The sequence below is a fragment of the Drosophila serrata genome, unplaced genomic scaffold (assembly GCF_035046125.1).
Source record: "Drosophila serrata isolate PLE 108 unplaced genomic scaffold, ASM3504612v1 contig_382, whole genome shotgun sequence".
Classification (NCBI taxonomy): domain Eukaryota; kingdom Metazoa; phylum Arthropoda; class Insecta; order Diptera; family Drosophilidae; genus Drosophila; species Drosophila serrata.
The window spans coordinates 1,754,106-1,770,711 of NW_028257280.1; the positions used below are offsets into that span (position 1 = coordinate 1,754,106).

General features: G+C 43.9%; 6 protein-coding genes and 1 long non-coding RNA gene across 10 annotated transcripts; 3 read left to right on the forward strand and 4 right to left on the reverse strand.

Moving 5' to 3' along the window:
- Nucleotides 1-89: 89 nt before the first annotated feature.
- On the forward strand, nucleotides 90-2,554 carry dgt6 (dim gamma-tubulin 6). The gene is made up of 5 exons (XM_020956251.2): nucleotides 90-222; nucleotides 286-1,171; nucleotides 1,231-1,674; nucleotides 1,739-2,238; nucleotides 2,303-2,554. Exons 2-5 carry the CDS (start codon nucleotides 310-312, stop codon nucleotides 2,444-2,446), a joined length of 1,950 nt encoding a protein of 649 aa, XP_020811910.2. The 5' UTR covers nucleotides 90-222; nucleotides 286-309; the 3' UTR covers nucleotides 2,447-2,554.
- On the reverse strand, nucleotides 2,484-4,308 carry LOC110186930 (chymotrypsin-like protease CTRL-1). The gene is made up of 3 exons (XM_020956256.2): nucleotides 3,994-4,308; nucleotides 3,766-3,928; nucleotides 2,484-3,683 (listed from the first exon to the last, which is right to left on the reverse strand). The coding sequence occupies exons 1-3, from the start codon at nucleotides 4,195-4,197 to the stop codon at nucleotides 2,845-2,847; spliced, it is 1,206 nt and encodes a 401-aa protein (XP_020811915.2). The 5' UTR covers nucleotides 4,198-4,308; the 3' UTR covers nucleotides 2,484-2,844.
- A 160-nt stretch (nucleotides 4,309-4,468) lies between these two features.
- Crz (Corazonin) lies at nucleotides 4,469-5,638 on the reverse strand. Its single transcript, XM_020956264.2, has 2 exons — nucleotides 5,118-5,638; nucleotides 4,469-4,871 (listed from the first exon to the last, which is right to left on the reverse strand). Exons 1-2 carry the CDS (start codon nucleotides 5,492-5,494, stop codon nucleotides 4,598-4,600), a joined length of 651 nt encoding a protein of 216 aa, XP_020811923.2. The 5' UTR covers nucleotides 5,495-5,638; the 3' UTR covers nucleotides 4,469-4,597.
- Nucleotides 5,639-6,039: 401 nt separating this feature from the next.
- LOC110186926 (putative peptidoglycan muropeptide transporter SLC46) lies at nucleotides 6,040-11,204 on the reverse strand. Its single transcript, XM_020956252.2, has 7 exons — nucleotides 10,486-11,204; nucleotides 8,583-8,696; nucleotides 8,271-8,519; nucleotides 7,569-8,197; nucleotides 7,389-7,506; nucleotides 6,315-6,471; nucleotides 6,040-6,254 (listed from the first exon to the last, which is right to left on the reverse strand). Exons 1-7 carry the CDS (start codon nucleotides 10,904-10,906, stop codon nucleotides 6,110-6,112), a joined length of 1,833 nt encoding a protein of 610 aa, XP_020811911.1. The 5' UTR covers nucleotides 10,907-11,204; the 3' UTR covers nucleotides 6,040-6,109.
- Polr2I (RNA polymerase II subunit RpII15) lies at nucleotides 8,524-12,388 on the reverse strand. Of its 3 annotated transcripts, none has more exons than XM_086840264.1 (3): nucleotides 12,214-12,388; nucleotides 11,743-12,151; nucleotides 8,524-8,696 (listed from the first exon to the last, which is right to left on the reverse strand). In XM_086840264.1, the coding sequence occupies exons 1-2, from the start codon at nucleotides 12,290-12,292 to the stop codon at nucleotides 11,757-11,759; spliced, it is 474 nt and encodes a 157-aa protein (XP_086696390.1). In that variant the 5' UTR covers nucleotides 12,293-12,388; the 3' UTR covers nucleotides 8,524-8,696; nucleotides 11,743-11,756. The 3 variants fall into 3 exon arrangements, with proteins under 3 accessions (XP_086696390.1, XP_086696391.1, XP_020811924.2); XM_086840265.1 differs by lacking the exon at nucleotides 8,524-8,696 and adding an exon at nucleotides 11,187-11,326; XM_020956265.2 differs by lacking the exon at nucleotides 8,524-8,696 and adding an exon at nucleotides 11,187-11,692 and having other exon boundaries at nucleotides 12,214-12,387.
- Nucleotides 9,574-10,077, forward strand: LOC147642550 (uncharacterized). Its single transcript, XR_015273331.1, has 2 exons — nucleotides 9,574-9,766; nucleotides 9,910-10,077. It is a non-coding gene; the product is annotated as an uncharacterized LOC147642550 (long non-coding RNA).
- Nucleotides 12,150-16,605, forward strand: su(Hw) (suppressor of Hairy wing). Of its 2 annotated transcripts, none has more exons than XM_020956250.2 (7): nucleotides 12,150-12,553; nucleotides 13,151-14,028; nucleotides 14,092-14,519; nucleotides 14,574-14,706; nucleotides 14,771-14,961; nucleotides 15,032-15,156; nucleotides 15,212-16,605. In XM_020956250.2, the coding sequence occupies exons 2-7, from the start codon at nucleotides 13,168-13,170 to the stop codon at nucleotides 16,312-16,314; spliced, it is 2,841 nt and encodes a 946-aa protein (XP_020811909.2). In that variant the 5' UTR covers nucleotides 12,150-12,553; nucleotides 13,151-13,167; the 3' UTR covers nucleotides 16,315-16,605. The 2 variants fall into 2 exon arrangements, with proteins under 2 accessions (XP_020811909.2, XP_086696374.1); XM_086840248.1 differs by lacking the exon at nucleotides 12,150-12,553 and adding an exon at nucleotides 12,663-12,803.
- Nucleotide 16,606: the final 1 nt, after the last annotated feature.

Below are 16,606 nucleotides of genomic sequence, written 5' to 3' on the forward strand. Positions count from 1 at the left end.
TGGACTATCTTTGGCTAAAAATTTTTAAGTTAATTCAAACTATTAGTAATTTTGTATGGGTATAAAATAATTTAATAAGTAAAAATCGCTAAAATTTTATAAATAAAATAATAAATAGAACATCTTAATTTGCCAGGTTTTCCCTTATTAATTTTACGATTTGGTCACACTAAGTCGAATAAAGAAGAGGAAAACTTCAAAATAAACCGCCATTTTGCGAAGGTAAAAAATAAAAAAAAACAACGCAAAGCATATGTAGTTCTCAACCAGTTTCTTTGCATTTAGGACGAGGAACAAGGACAAGAGATCATGGATCGCGCAGCTACCTGGAAGGCGGAGGAGAAGGAGCACAGCGAGAAACTGTACAGAAAGCTCCAGGGCTTGGCCCTGGTCCACCCAGCTTCCGACGAGCTGCGCAAACTGCTCGCGTGGGACATGTTTCTCAAGCCCAACCAGTTGGCATTCTTTCACGTGATGCACTACCTCTTTCGCCTGCTGGACCCCGCTGAGTTCAAGCGCCGCTTCTTCTGGCCCATCACTGACAAGAAGGCCGAGGCGAACTTCCGCGCAAGCACGGTGGAGTACCTGAAGCACCTGAAAGAGAAGCACCAGCTGCAGTGGTGGCCCAACATTCAGTCCTACTTGGTGGTGATGCCTGGGGGCATGCGATTCATCAATTTCCTGCTCGAGCTGGTCAGCTTTGTGATCCAAGAGCAGATCAAGCTGCGCGAGAAGGCGCTCGCCCAGGACGCGCCCACTATGCCGCCCAAGAGTGCCAAAGTAATGGCTCGTCAGAACGCTTTGATGAAGGAGTATGCCTCGGCGTACCTGACGGATTTAGAAGAGAACATGTCCCTATTGCGGCACAATATCCAGAAAATTCGTGGCTTCACTGCTGACATATCTGCGGAGGTCGGTGTGCCCGAGGCACAACTCTTAGATGAAGGCTTCCTGGACGAATGCGAGGCCACCAATAGCCGTCGCCTAGAGCAGATAGTGAACCAACCCGCCAAGTGGGCGGCGGCAGAGCTAGAGGCTCTCTGTGGTGTGAAGGAGGACATTGAACACTTTCAGTCCAAGCAGGCGGAGCACAACAAGAGCCAGGAGCAGGTGGAGCAGACGCTACGCGGCACGCGAGGATTACTAGACAGGGAAGCCTTTGGAGGAGGAGGTAATTTGTTCATAACAATTCAATTAAAAAATAATTACAAAATTTTCTTTCATCGGCAGACTTCTTCCATCAACCGGGCGGCTCCAAGGTTGAGTCCCTTATAGACGCATTTAATCGCATAAGCGGGTCCATGGCCGAACAACTGGATGCCCATGACCACTGCAACGAGTCCAATGCGTTCGTCTCCAAGGATCTTCAGGCGTTACATGAGGAGGTCTCCCAGATCGAGGGACAACTCAGCCATGTGCAGAAGGATCTGATTACGCGGCTCGGCATCTTGAAACAAAAGGCCGAATCAAGTCAGGGGAACCAAGGAAGCCGGCCGCCACTTACGCCTCACTTCGATAGTCGCCCCCAAAGCATCGGTATGAAGTTTATATCAACGCCGCCCATCCGGATCGATTTGGCTACCGGCACTGGACGCAGCGCTCCAGTGCGCCTGGCTCTTCAGGGCGACTTTAATACCAAGCAGTACGAGACAACATTCAACAGCAGTTTGTTGGGTAAGAAGCAAGGGTTGATTGTCCGGACAACAGAACACTTTCAGTCAATTTTTTCATTGTTCAGCTCCTGCTCCTCCTCGTTCAGCCCGAAAACCAAAGGATCCTGATCTGTCCACGGCTGGAAACGATCTTAATAGTACAATGAACCGATCCAAGATCAATGATCCCCTGCAGATGCTGCGTACCATTCAAAAGAATGCAACGAAGCCCAGAGCGGCGCCACAACCAAATCTTTCCGCCTTGGGGAGCAAGTGGAAAGAGTTGCAGGCCTCGTTTGGCTTCAATGAGGAGGCCTCACCATCTCTGGCCATTTCACCAGAGACTGTATCGCTGGCGACAGACGTCAGTGAGTGCACGCGCATTGAACGCATTGCTCGAAACTCCGAGACCAATAGTTCCTTGGTTGCAAAGAACGCAGCGGTGATGAAGGTACTAAATGCCTCAAGAAATACGCATAATCATAGCACTTCGCCTTCGGGAAGACTGGATGCATTGGTAACTGGTCCTACTGAGGGAATTCCACGAATGTCTCCTCGCATACTTCTCAACGACGTAACCATTGATGTGAGTGGTGGTAATCCCCTAAAACGACACTAACTAATTGTACCTCTTACAATTTTCTTCGCAGGGTCCACAGTCCCTTGACGCCGAATTAAACTCGGAGAATAACATGAATTTCCTAAATATGTCCCGCAAATTCGATTTTGATCAAGGCGACGAGGATGATCTGCAAAATATCAGCGATAGTGTGCTCCGAGACATCGAAATGTAGCCCAAGGCACCTGGAGGGAGCGAGCAGTAAGCCAGTATTTATTGTGTATTTTTATTGCTTGATAATTTAGAATTTTTAAAATGAAATTAAACTGAATCTTTAAACAAACGACATTTATAAGTCGATATTATTACAGTTTAGCACAAAATCTATAATTAATATTCTGTTTGCTATATCGGCCCATTTAATTGGAAAAAGGCAAACGAATTGAATAATATAACTTATTATAACTTAAATATTAACTTAAATATTTTAAAGTTAAATTAATTTTCGAATTATAAGTTTTTGCCATTTATTATCGAATATTGAGCGCGATTCATCATATCGGATTTTTTCTTTCGATTAACAAAATATCAAGTCCCTTGGGTTAGACATTTTAGTTATTATTACAATACTCATTACTTGACAATGTTCTGTTCGATCCAACCGAGATGCTGGGAAATGTCACAGTAGATTACGTAATTGCTCAGGTCACAGTTTTCTCCCCGACTTGGCGATATGGAAACTATACCACGCATTACCCAGCGGTTATTTCGAAGGACAATCAACGCTGCTCCAGAGTCGCCAAAACAAGGACCCTGTGATTCCGAGTTACCAGCACAAACCGTCCGTTCGGTTATAAAGTCCTGCGCCTTCTTCATTTTAATGAGACACTGATCCCTCGCCACCAGCCGCACACTTACCGCCTTGGGATAGCGTGTCTTAAGGCCAGACCTATCGAATCCCCATCCGGCCACCGAACCGGTCTCCCCTTCTCTCGCTGGCACGGATAAATCAGAGCTCCACAGGCAGAGGGGCTGAATGTACTTAGTGTACCATATCGGATACTTCAGCACCAGCAGGCCCACGTCCGAGTCTGGGACAGGATTCCCGCTGTACTGGAGTGGAGTGAGCACATTGGACACACCGACCAGTTCGGCCCCGTCCTCCAGGATCTGGTTGCGGTCGTGCCGTCCCAAATACACCCACAGCTGGCTGGCGGGCTTGCCGTAGATGCAGTGGGCCGCTGTGATCACAGTTCGCTTGGAGATGACAGAGACCACACACTTGTAGGTAATTGAGGAATTGCCTTCGAGAAGGGCCGCCAGCCAAGGGTATTGACCCCTTGTGACGAGGTCACCCCCATGCTGGGTCGCCACGAAGCCCTCCTGTCCACACTCTTCGAAGTCCGTCCGGATCTTGGGCTGCTGGACTACCCAAGACAACAGGGCAAAATCAATGCCTTTGGAAGAAGAATCTGTAAGATGTACATACATACATTCATACATATGTAGAAGGATAAACAAAAAAAGTTCATTAGGTTTCATGATAGTACTCACATTCGCTACACAGTACCACGTTATTCAGCATGAGTGTTTTAAGCGATGGTAATGTATTCTCAGATTCCTCCAAAGTAGCGAATACTTGGGCCCTGCCTCCTCTCCGTATATTAGCCAGGTTTTCTTCTTCGCTGGGAAAGTGCTTGAGAAACCTGATCCTATCCTGCAACACGTTTGAATTGAAAACAAATACGTATCCCCTGTCCGTTACCTTGGACCCTCACTCACTTGGTTGGCTACGCTTGTAGCAAATAAGACCTTCCAGTCGAACTCAAGGATCCCGGCGTTGGGGGCCTGGAAAATCCCGATCCACCCTCCACTCGGCAGCTGTCGGTAGGTGAAGTGCGAGCAATTGTGTTTTGGTATTTCCAGCGCCCAGTTGGATGATGCACTGAGGAAGAAAGCCAGCAAGGTTAGCCAATCGATCGTCATACTGATCCGATCCGATCCGATGATGGTGAAGTGTGAACGAGAACTGAGACCAGTTCACTGTGGAGAGGCACGATTCACTGGATGGGCTTACCCGCAACCAGATTAGAGATTGATTACAGATTACCAGTTCCGATTATGAATAGAAAATGATCATAAAGCTCTTTCTAACTTACAAAAGCTAACTTACAACATGTTATTTTATTTTCGAATCGATATAGTGGTACTTCTTGTTATATTTTGTGCCCAACTCGGATTTAAAATACTCTTCAAGTTTTCAATAAAAAGCCTCATTTAATTTAAACATATAAAACAACATGGTTTTGTTTCTTTTTTTTTACATTTTTGTAGCACTTTTTGCTAGTTTAAGAATAATATTTGTATAGACATAAAGAAATTCGAACTAATGCTTTCCAAAAACATTGGGCTCGGAGGATGAGCCTCCTCCTCCGCTACTGGCGGCGGCACTCAGCTCCTCGAGCAGCTCGTTCGACTGGCGATGCCGATTGGAGTTCGAGTTAATGTTGGAATACAGAACGTTTTCACTATTGAGGTTGCCATTGAGTCTGGGGAGTAGATGGGAGTTATCACCGGAATCGGCATCCCCAACGCGGTTTAAGTCCATGCCGGGGGCGCAGTTGCGACCGATCAATGAGCGTTGGAGTTGTAACAGGCAACTGGAAATATTATTATTTAATATTGAAAACTAATATTATTATTATTCTTTTATCACTTCTACTAAAATATTTTATCTTTTTTATCATTTAATTTTTAAAAAACCACACATTTCGGGTTTTTAAACTTGATTGAGGACGGTATTTTTTTTATATTTAAAATCGGACTTTCCCTCAGGATATACTTTTATAATCTAGGCCTTGAGTTATTGCGTATGACAAATTTAAAACATATATTCATTAACTCACCGTTCCAATCGCCGCTCACTGCTCCAATCCTGCAGATCATAGAGATCCGTGTAGGCCAACTCATTGCTCCGGTGGAAGTGTCCACCGTTGCCCAGCAGCGGTGATGCGGCCGGACTCAAAGCCCTCTTGCCGTTGGTCCAGCCCCGTGAATACTGGAAAGTCTGGCCCATGCAGGCCATGGACAGGGTGAAGAGGAACAGAGGCAGCAGCAGGAGACGCATCATGACGCGGATGAGAAGGGAAGTCCCGGTACACAGGACTCGACACTCTCGAAGGGAATGGATGACTAGAGATGGGTACGCGTTCGAGGCACTGTTACGTCTGAGCCTAGGAGCCTCGGCGGCTGGGCTTTTATATCGATGCTCGGCCATGGCCATGATGGTGTCTTCTACGCCGGGGGATTCTTGCTTCGATGCCCCCAGAAACACACACTTACGCAGATTAACCGGGATTATTAGCACCCAATTGTTTCAGAGTCGCCTCCACACATATGGCCACGCCCACTCTGCGCCAGCTGGCTGCTCATACTGAATGCATTTGCTGATTGGAAAACTACCCGTTTTTGCCCCGCTTTTCACAAGGAAAGTTGGTGTGGAGGTGGCCGGGGGTATGGAAAAGTGAAAGGCTTAAACTAAAAGTGGCCGAAAAAAGTAATTTGCGACCAGTGCCAGGGGCAGCAAAGTGTCCGTTCAAAGCTCACCTTCGGATAAGTTGATTTACGAGCGGATTTATGTGTTTCCAAAAATAAACATTTATTTTATTTTCATGCAAAAAATAGAGCTCCTCCAATTGCAGGACACTGATTAGTTAATCCAAGCTAAATCTGATTCAGCTTCAAGGCATCTTTTTGCTTCTTGCTCCTTCAGTCCCGGAGGAGGAAGTAAGCCATGCTGGGACTTTAGGAAATAAAAATATCAATAAATACAAAAATTTACAGTTTTCTTTAATGTAATTAAATATATAAAAGCAACACGGGACTGTCATAAATTACTTTAGAGACTAGTTATTTCACTATCGGGCACATTTGTGCGGTTAGCACCATTGGAACCATTAGCTCCATTAACTGCGTTTTGCTCCAGCTCCACGGCATTCTTCTCACCCGTCGCCTTCCGTCGTCTCAAAAGGAAGTAGCAAACACTGTAAAAATTGATAATTTAATAAACTTTCCTTGGCCAAATGTTTGTATAGAAAACTTACACAAAGACCAGGACATTGGGAATGTAGAAGACTTCGCCAAAGAGCCAAATAGCACCGGGAAATGTGTCCACGGTGCTTTTATAGATCTCACTAAAGATGGGCGGGAAAATAAATTGGGCAATCGGTTCACTAATCCCAAAGATGGAGTACATTTTACCTGAAATTTCAAAATTCAAGAAATAATTTTATATCACCCGTTCATAAAAAAAATATTAATAAATTGATGATCATTAAAGTTCAGTTTTGATTAATTCTTCAGAATTTATTTATGGTTTTATGGAACAGTAAGTAACTTTGACCAGAAAGTATCTATGACCAGTAAATATCAATGAACATTAAGTAACTATCATCAGTAGTGTACCCATTAAGTAAATATGATCAGCAATTAACTCTGATCAGTAGGTAACTTTGACCAGGAAGTATCTATGACCAGTAAGTAACAATGACCAGTAAGTAACAATGACCAGTAAGTAGCTATGAATACCAATAAACAATGACTTGCAACTTTTATAACACAACACATTTCTAAGACTTGGTCGGCAGAAGTCACTTCGTTCCGGGGATGTTAGAACCAGTTGAGAATTATATGTGCGAGATTTGTATTGAAACAAATTTAAGAGCAAGCTATTTGAATAAAACTATGAAGTTGTTCGTCTATATAATTTTACTAGTATATAAATCGGACCATATATATATATATTTATACAATTTTACACAAAATTGTAGAATATTATAATATGGTTATATATATGTATATATAAAGCTGTCATAGGAACAATCGAAAAATTTTGTGAAAAAAATATATAACCTTATTATAATATTCTACAATTTTGTGAAAAATTGTATGAAAATCGGACTACTATATCATATAGCTGTCATAGGAACGATCGATAAATTAATGTCATAAAAAATTAGAACTTTTCAGTTTTTAACAGATTTTCATCAAATTTGTGTTAGCCCTTTTTTACTATTCTAGAATTCTGATTTTAATTTTATGAAAATCGGACGACTATATCATATAATAGAGTTATATATATAAATGTAATAGAGTTATAAAAAAAATATGTAACTTACTCAGTTCATCACCAGCCACAATGCTGGAACCGACGGTCTTAATGGCAATCACACGTAGACTGACGAACATGTCCACCACTCCGGCCACGTAAAAGGAAGCAGTGGTGCTGGCAAAGGCCTGGGAAAATCAAGAAATCAAATCGTGGACATACAATTTTACAATGTTTCGAGGACACTCACAAACAGGACGCGGGAGCAGACGATGGACAAAGCGGAGAGCATGCCGATCATGGAGTCGGACACCTTGAGCAGCTTGCTCAGAATGGCCGTACCGATAAAGGTGCCCACCAGGGCCGCTCCACTGGACAGGGTCAGGTAGATGCTAAAATCGTTGCCGTTCCACGAGAGCTTCTTCAGGGTGAACCGGTACCAGTAGTCGTTCTCCCCGGAAACGGGACCCACAGTCAGGAAGTAGGCGCACAGCAGCAGGATGAGCAGCATGCGTCCGTTATTGGGTCGCTTCACCAGCGGGAACTTGATGCAGTCAATCACGAGAGTGGGATCGAAGAGTTCCTTAAACAGGGACTTCCTTGGCGGCACAGCCTCCACCTTGGGCTCCACCATGTGCGGTGTTAGCTGGAAGTTGACGTTCTTGTTGCCCTGCAGCTCGTCCACGTTAGTGGTTTCATAGGCCATATTCTCGGCGCCTTGTTTAGGTGGCAAGGTGGTTGGTAGTGGCGGTGGCTCATTCGCTTGGGTTCCATTCGTGGCTGTAGCTGTGGTCTGTGGCGTGGTCTTTACCTCCTTCACAAAGAAGATGATGTATAGTATGGCTATAATCTGGAAAAGGATGGCTGTGGCAAAGGACCCTGGAAAATAGAAGAAAAGGTTAGTCACAAAAAACGAAAGAAGTTGTATTCCTTTAAGCTCAATTCAACTCACAGGTATAGCCAAGTGTAGTGAATAATAATCCACTAATTGGTTGACCTATAAAGGGAACTCCTGTGACAAACATGGCGAAGATGCCAAACCGAAAAACGCGATCCTCCTCCGGTGTAGCAATGGTAATATAACTATAGATGGCCATTAAACAGAATGTCAATCCTCCAAAGAGTGCCGGCACTATTGCCTCGCAGTATGCGCCAAACTCCATGGGCAGCGAATCGAAAAAGATCGACGAGATGATCTGGCCTAAAGAGTGTAGGTATTTTTTTATTAAAATAGAATCTATTTAAAGGAATTTAAAAAACTTACAAGTGAATCCCAAGGCCTCTCCAACAATGGGCATAATCATACAAGGCTTTCGCTTATTGTACCGATCAGCCCAACCTCCAGCGAACAGGAGGACAATCAAGGGAAAGATGGCAGCTGTGGAGAAAATATATAACTATTAATTATAAATATGTAACACTTGGAAGGTGTTTTCAAAATATGAAAAAGCAGATTCTACAGGCAGGCCAGAGATACATGAAGAGCGCATTATAAATTGACTTTATAATGAGCTCTTCATGTATTAGTTATACAGTTTTATACATTCTTATTAGATCGATTAGATATTTAAACTTAAAGGTTTTTCTTTGAATTTTTAGGGTCTTTTAATAAGATTTTTAAAATCTAAACAAATTTAATATTATACCTCTCATATTTATCTAGCGGAATATAAACTTGAAGGTGCCAAAAATGTTTAAAAACACGTTTGTGAAAATTAAGCTGGTTAGCAGAAAAAGCAAGAGGAGCTGGGAATCCGTATATAAATTCTCATCGTAATTAGCTAAAGAATATTAACTCATGCAAAATTAGATATATTTAGTAATAGGTCAAGGTTAAGATACTAGATCCTATTTAACAATTGTTATATAGTCAATAAATACCAAGAAGCTTCACACACATAATAACTTTACAAGTACCTTGAGAATTTAATAAAAGGAATTCTATGTTTATGAAATGTTTATGGTGTTGAGTCTTTTTTAAAAATCCTATTGTTTTTTGTTTATAATTAAACACGCTTAGCGAGTTTTGATAAAATTTCTTTAAGCCAAATTCATTAGATATGCATAGAACTTGTTCTTCAATTGGAACTTGTTATCGTTAAAGATTTTACGGTAGGCATTATTTTAGTGAAAAAGTGCAGTGATAGAATAATAGCAATTGCAATCTCCATGTATGACATGATCTTTCAATTATTTTAAGCTGCCATTATCGAACCCTGATGCAATTGAAAAGTAATTATAATTATCTAAGCAATAACTTCTAAGCTATCTAACATGAAGAGAAGACGTTTCAAGTGTGACTCTGAGAACCGGAATTCCGTTTAGCATTATGCAAATTATATATTCGGTCGATGATTTCGCTGGATTGGGAATCTTAAATAATAATATTATCCATGGCAATGGCAATGACAATGGCAGTGAACCCACGAAAGTCGAACACAAATCGATGTAAGAACAGGTTTCGAAGTTTGAGCTATTGCGATTACGATTACGATCCAGCAGTGACTACTAGGCTAAGGCCTCTCTCGACGACGCGGCTCTAAATTAATCACCAAACGATATAATGGGGAATTTTTTCCTTCTTTTTTTAGCACCATCAGACGGCGAAGAGAACTCGAACTCACGAGCGAATCAATTAAAGAAGGTAATTAGATGTTCGGATAACTGCTAATTTCCGACGACATCCATCAAAAGACATGGATTCCTTCTGGTCAAGAAATGTACACTTAAAGCAAAATAAACAATAATTTTGAAGACAAGTTTTGAGAAATTTCAATAATTAAAAAAGTTTAGTGTTTTCCGTTTGGTGTTCTCAGTTGTTCCTGATACAGTCTTTAAAATTAAACAATACAATTTTAGCTAAATAGTACGATTTTAAAATATTATTGGAAAATTAGGGAGTGAGTAGTCTTATAATAATGTCAATGTTCAAATGTATAAAATAACTATTTGGCGAATTGTCCATCATTATTATTTTTCTCTGTGCATCCCAAAAGGGGTAAGCGCGTCTCTTAATATGCAGAGGAGTTAAGATGGGAATTCGAGTTTAATTTAAGCACAAACCTGAATTTTTTTAAGCAATGCTAATGCCAAACACCAAACGCGTATATTTAATGAACGACTCGTGTTATGAGCAGATGATATATGGCGAATATCTTTCTCTTTACCCATCGGAGCTCGTTTTCCGGAGACATCGGAGGCGAGGATCTGTGCCTCAAGTTCCGCCTTGCAGACGGTATAGTTGAAGCCGGGCGATGCCACCACCAGGCCAGCCAGGTCGGGTGTGGCTCCCAGCGTGGTATTGGCAAAGTCAAAGTCGTCGCACTCGATGCCCAGCTCGGATTTGTCCAGCATTGTGTCGCAGACCAACTTGTTGTAACCAAAGTTCACCCGGCAGGCCTTTTCCAGGGGGAAATTCTGCATGGCCACCGCATTGAAAATGGAGGCCATGAAGTAAAAGAAGAAGAAGGGCTCGATGACCAGGTAGTGCCGGTAGCGCCATAGCTTCTGGAAATAATTAAGCTTGGGCTCTGCATCTGCTCCGGCTCCGGCAGCGGAGGCATCCGCCGACGACCTTGGCTTGGCCATTTTATATTATTATTTAATACCCGCTTGCTGGGGACTCCTGTTTACTTGTTTTATATTCGATTTACGGATATATCGTTATTAGCTCTAGCACATTTCTAAGCGATTCAATCAACACGTCGCGCCAAGTTCTAAGCGTATACTAAACTTAGCGAGGCGGGCCAAGTCCACAGAATCCGCCGAATCGGCTTGATACGCACAACAAACTTGTCCCATCATTTCTTCGTCTCGTTCCGCCCCTATTTTTTTGTCAGCTTCGATTAGAGGCAGCAGAACAATGATATAGATATATGGAGAATTTATTGTCACCGTGTGAGAAATCTGGAATTTTGCATGCGCTCGGAGGAATGATTCGCGTTTCTCGCTCGACAACAATTACAGTGGATATTTCTGAAGAAGTCTGAAAGATCTTGATCTAGTGATCTAAAAATTATAAATATATGACAAATAATTTTCTTGGAGGTTAATTTTTTTGTAGGTCTTAAATTAAATATTTTGACTTCAAAGAATTTTTTAAGTTAAACGAACAATTAAGTTATTTCTAGCTGACTAAAGTCATTCTTTGTAAATCATATTTCGAATCCAAATATATGTATTGTTATAACGAGTTTTGTTGAAAACCTGTATAGAGGATAATATGAATCTCTACTACTGTTTTTGAAAATTTAAGATGGTCCAAGCCAACATTCACTGTAATAAGTTGTTACAGCTGTGCCAATCACATATTAAGCACCAAGTGAGACCTCTTTGCGGCTCACTATCGACGCGGCGGCGCCCCATTTGGAAATACTAGATGTAGATCGTTTTATATTGATTTGTTGTTTACTTTGATTGCTTACACTTAGGGCTACAATTACTCTGTCCAGCGATGGGTGCAATTCTGGTTGGTGCACACATAATACAGTCGCATCTCCTCTTCGGCGCGCCGGGTTTGCGCCTGGAAGAAGACCGCTTCCCGATGCGAGCACTTGGGACAGGCATGGTCCTCGGTGCGCGGCAGCGTCGGGTCCGATATCACATCGGGCACAATGTGCGTCAGCTCGTCAATTTCGTGCATAATCTTGTTAACGTAAATGCAGTTGGAGTCCGCCTCCTGTTTGTAGTCACAGTTTCGGCATGCGTACAGCAGAATTTTGTTCTCCTTGTCCTCCTTGGGGTACAACATGTTGTTGCACTCCTGGCAGAAACGGATTCCCACGAAGCCGGGGCCCTCCGTGTGCGCAGCGTCGAAGGCGGTGGTCATAGCGTCTAGTAGGTTATAAAATAGAGCTTATTTACCACTTATTTTTACGTTTTACTGATTTATTTACCTGGTTCGGGCGAAAACAAGCGGCTCGGCAGAATAGAGGTGAGACTTTGAATGGTATCGATACATCGATAATTGGCCATAAAAATAAGACCGCTTTTATATATTTTAAATACGATGAATTCAGTGTTTTTAGACAATGGCTACCATAAAATGTCTTTATAAATATATTTTTTGCCGAAACATCCGACAAATTAAAATTAATATTAGAATATATTACTATCGATAGTTGAGCAATCGATCATGCCGGCCAACTCAAAGACATCGAGATAGTCCAATCGAAAATTTTACAGCTCTAGCTTGCAGTCTCCGCGTTGTGTTTTAAACCATAAACATAAAACAAGGTAAAGTGTGATTATATTCAAGATTAAACCCCCAACCCCCTAGTGACACACATTTTGATAAGTACCCGCCCACTGTGACCGAGAAAACCCAGTTGATGACTTTGCAATTGGCGTTTGCTTTGCTCTTCGGTTTGCGGGTCATCACTTTCTTTCGTGGCTTCGGGGACAGAATTGAGAAAGGTGTAGGAACAGGAGCCGGGTCAAAATCGTCACATCCTTCTGAGCTATGCAAAATAATTAATATTAAAAAGTATGCAACGAATTCCCTTGTGTGTATTAGAATTTTTCAACCACTTTTTGTATTATATTTTGTTGAGAAGACGACGAGGCGGCGAGAGCGAGTCAAAAACTTGTTGCTGTGCGTCGAGGGGCCTAGGGTAGAGTCGTCCCTCTCGCACTTGTGTGATTATTCGTGCTGGCCGCCATTTTGATCTTCTGTGAACTGCTTCTAGGCGTTGCTGACGCTGGCAAAATCAAATTTTCAATAAATCACGTGCCTAAAAGTAGACTAAATCCCGGGCCACTGATCCTTGCAAATAATCCCCAGACTCCGGCAGACTCCGAATTTATCTTACCTGTACCCCTCATCTCCTGCAGGTTCTGAGCTGGACACGATGAGCGCGTCCAAGGACAAGAAGGGCGGGATCAAGATTCTGGGCGTGGAGAACGTCTCGCCGCCAAAGGAATCGTCGCGCCCCGCCACGCGTATGAAGCTCCTAAACGAGGCCGCTGCAGCGTCTCAGTCTGTTTCGCCAACCAAGGCGGAAAAGCGCAACAGCGGTAGCGGGGGAGCGGGATCCCGCATCAAAATACTCAATGACGAGGCTCTGGGCCTGCCAAAGACCGAGAAACGTGGCTCCACATCTAAGACCAGTCAACGCAACACCTCCGCCACCTCCACCTCAGTGAAGATCCTAAATGTAAAGCGGCCTGCTTCGACCACCGTCAATACAGCCTTGGAAACCAAGCTCCGTCCCTCGCAAAGCAAGAAGCAAAAGATGGATCACTACGTGCTTCAAGCGGTCAAGTTGGAGAACAGCAAGCAGCAAGCTGTTACCACGGCGCACCGTGCGGTGACGTCAGATAACGAGGAGACCGAGACCATTGCCTTCATACTGGCCGACGACGACGAGGTGGTGCCCGGAACTTTGGAACGAACGAATGGCCAGGAGGAAATTGTCGTCACCGAAAACGACGAGGAGGAGGAGGAGGAGGAAGGTGGCGAAGCGGATAAGGACGAATCTGGCAAAGGCGGGATGAAGGAGATTGTGGAACATGTGTGCGGCAAGTGCTACAAAACGTTCCGGCGCATTAAGAGCCTCACAAAGCATTTAGAGTTCTGTCGCTATGACAGCGGTTACCATCTGCGCAAAGCGGACATGCTCAAGAACCTGGAGAAGATCGAGAAGGATGCAGTGGTGATGGAAAAAAAGGATATCTGTTTCTGCTGCAGCGAAAGCTACGACACCTTCCATGTGAGTTTGTTTTTGTATTTAATTTAGTGTTGTAGGACTTACTTTATCCTATTCCTTCTCCAGTTGGGGCACATCAACTGTCCGGACTGCCCAAAGTCTTTCAAAACTCAGACCAGCTACGAGCGGCACATCTTTATCACACACTCGGAGTTCTGTGACTTTCCCTGCTCCATCTGCAATGCCAATCTGCGCAGCGAGGCCTTGCTCAAGCTGCACGAGGAACAGCACAAGTCGCGGGGCAAGCCGTACGCCTGCAAGATCTGCGGAAAGGATTTCACGCGCTCCTATCACCTGAAGCGCCATCAGAAGTACTCGGCCTGCTCGGCCAATGAGACCGATACCATGAGTTGCAAGGTGTGCGATCGCGTTTTTTATCGTTTGGACAACCTGCGATCGCACTTGAAGCAGCATTTGGGCACGCAGGTAATGAAGAAGCCGGAGTACATGTGTCACGTTTGCAAGAATTGCTTTTACAGCTTGTCCACACTCAAGTAAGTGCCTGCTCCTTAAATCATTACCAGAAATTAATGGTTTATCTCACGCAGCATTCACATACGCACGCATACGGGCGAGAAGCCCTTTGATTGCGATCTTTGTGAGAAGAAGTTCTCAGCTTTGGTGGCTCTTAAGAAGCATCGTCGCTATCATACGGGCGAGAAGCCCTACAGCTGCACTGTGGTGAGTAAAGGTTGCTTTTAATACTTTAAAAACTCGATTAATAAGTGACATTGCCACTTTGCAGTGCAATCAAGCCTTTGCTGTGAAGGAGGTGCTCAATCGCCACATGAAACGTCACACGGGAGAGCGTCCGCACAAGTGTGAGGAGTGTGGCAAGAGCTTCATCCAGGCTACCCAGCTGCGCACGCATTCCAAGACCCACGTTCGTCCCTTTAGCTGCGATCAGTGCGAGGAGAAGTTCAAGACGCAGAAGCAGTAAGTAGCTCAACAACCATGATAAAGAAGGATACATATTTATACATAAACGTATAATTTAACCTTCTAGACTTGAGCGCCATGTGAAAGAGCACTCCTCCCAGAAGCGCCCCGTGTTCTCCTGCACCGAATGCAAGCGCAATTTCCGGAGCACAGCACAGCTCAAGGAGCACATGGATGTGGGCGTTCACACACGTAAGATAATCCTTTCCCTAAGCTATTCCTTTGATCTTAAACCTTGCCTTTTTAGCCAAGCCCACGCGTGCCACCAAGCGCTCTCCCGCTAAGGTTATGGAGCGCACGGATTGCGCCATTTGTGACAAGAACTTCGACAGCTGCGAAACTCTTCGTCGGCACATTCGCACCGTCCACGAATGTGATCCGGATGACATCTTTGGCGTGGATCCGCTAACAGCGAAGCGTGGCAAGCGAGCCAAATTGGCGCCGGTGAAAGAGCAGGAACAGGAGCATGAGGAGATTGTACCAGTGGCGCTGAACACTTCAGCCGGTTCGTTGATTTCAAGCCAAACGGATGGCAACGGTGTTGTGGTGCGCGAGTATCTGGTGGACGAGACCGATGAGACGGCGGCTCAGACTATTACGCTGGAGAACGAAACATATACGATTCTCCCGTTGGATATTGAGGGCGAACAGCTGACGGATGAGGCGCCAGTGGGAGTAAAGCCCGAAAGTAAAAAGGAAGAAGGATTAAAGGTCTCGCCGGTGGTCAAGAAGGAGAAGCGGAAGTCGTTAGCTGCCAGCTTGGCAGCTGCCATCGCGGATAATCTGGAGGAGGAGCCATCCAGCGAGGAAGATGGCAGCGGCGAAGTTTTAACAGAGGAAGACCTCAAGTTAAAGGAAAACATAGGCAAGCTGATCGACATGCTGGTGGATCCGCCCATCTTAAAGAAGTATGGCTGGCCCAATGCCCCCGAGGAGACGGTGCTCTGCAAGGTGATCGAGAACTGCGGCCATGATCTGACCAAAGGGAGTGAGAACTACGCGGAATTGGACTATGGTAGCCGGATGCGTGAGTACTGCAAGCTGCTCTTCACCGTGGTTATACACAACGACTCCATCAAGTCGCTACTCAACAACTTTCCCATTGACGATGTCATCGAGTATGTACTGGGCGATGAGGACCAGGAGGAAGGCGGTGGCTTGGGGGGCATGTGTAAGGACGACGAAGAAGGAGAGTCGGAAGAGGAAAAGAAAGGTACATTGAAGAATCAGAAGAAGTCTAAAACAGAAATAGAAGAAACAATCACAGGTGATCTGGATTCCGATGAGGAGGAGGAGGAAGCAGTCGAAAAAGATAAGAATATAGCTAAAATCGAAGGAAAAAAGGCTTGAAAAAATGAACTGTTTAGCACAAAAGGGATATCGGAATGGAATTGAGGGAACTGAATAGGGTTTCCCTTGAGTTTTGACTAGGAAGTGTATTTTTTTAAGCATATTTTATGGTTCGAACACCAAGTGACCTTAGATAAGAAACTATTACCGCTTGTTATTGTGTTTTGCCTTCTGAAACCTACAAAATTACAAATTAACTGAAAAAAGAACCAATCATAGGATTTTTGATATTATTGTACACATTCATACACGTTTTTAAGAATAAAGTTTACCATGAGTAATATGCATGGAT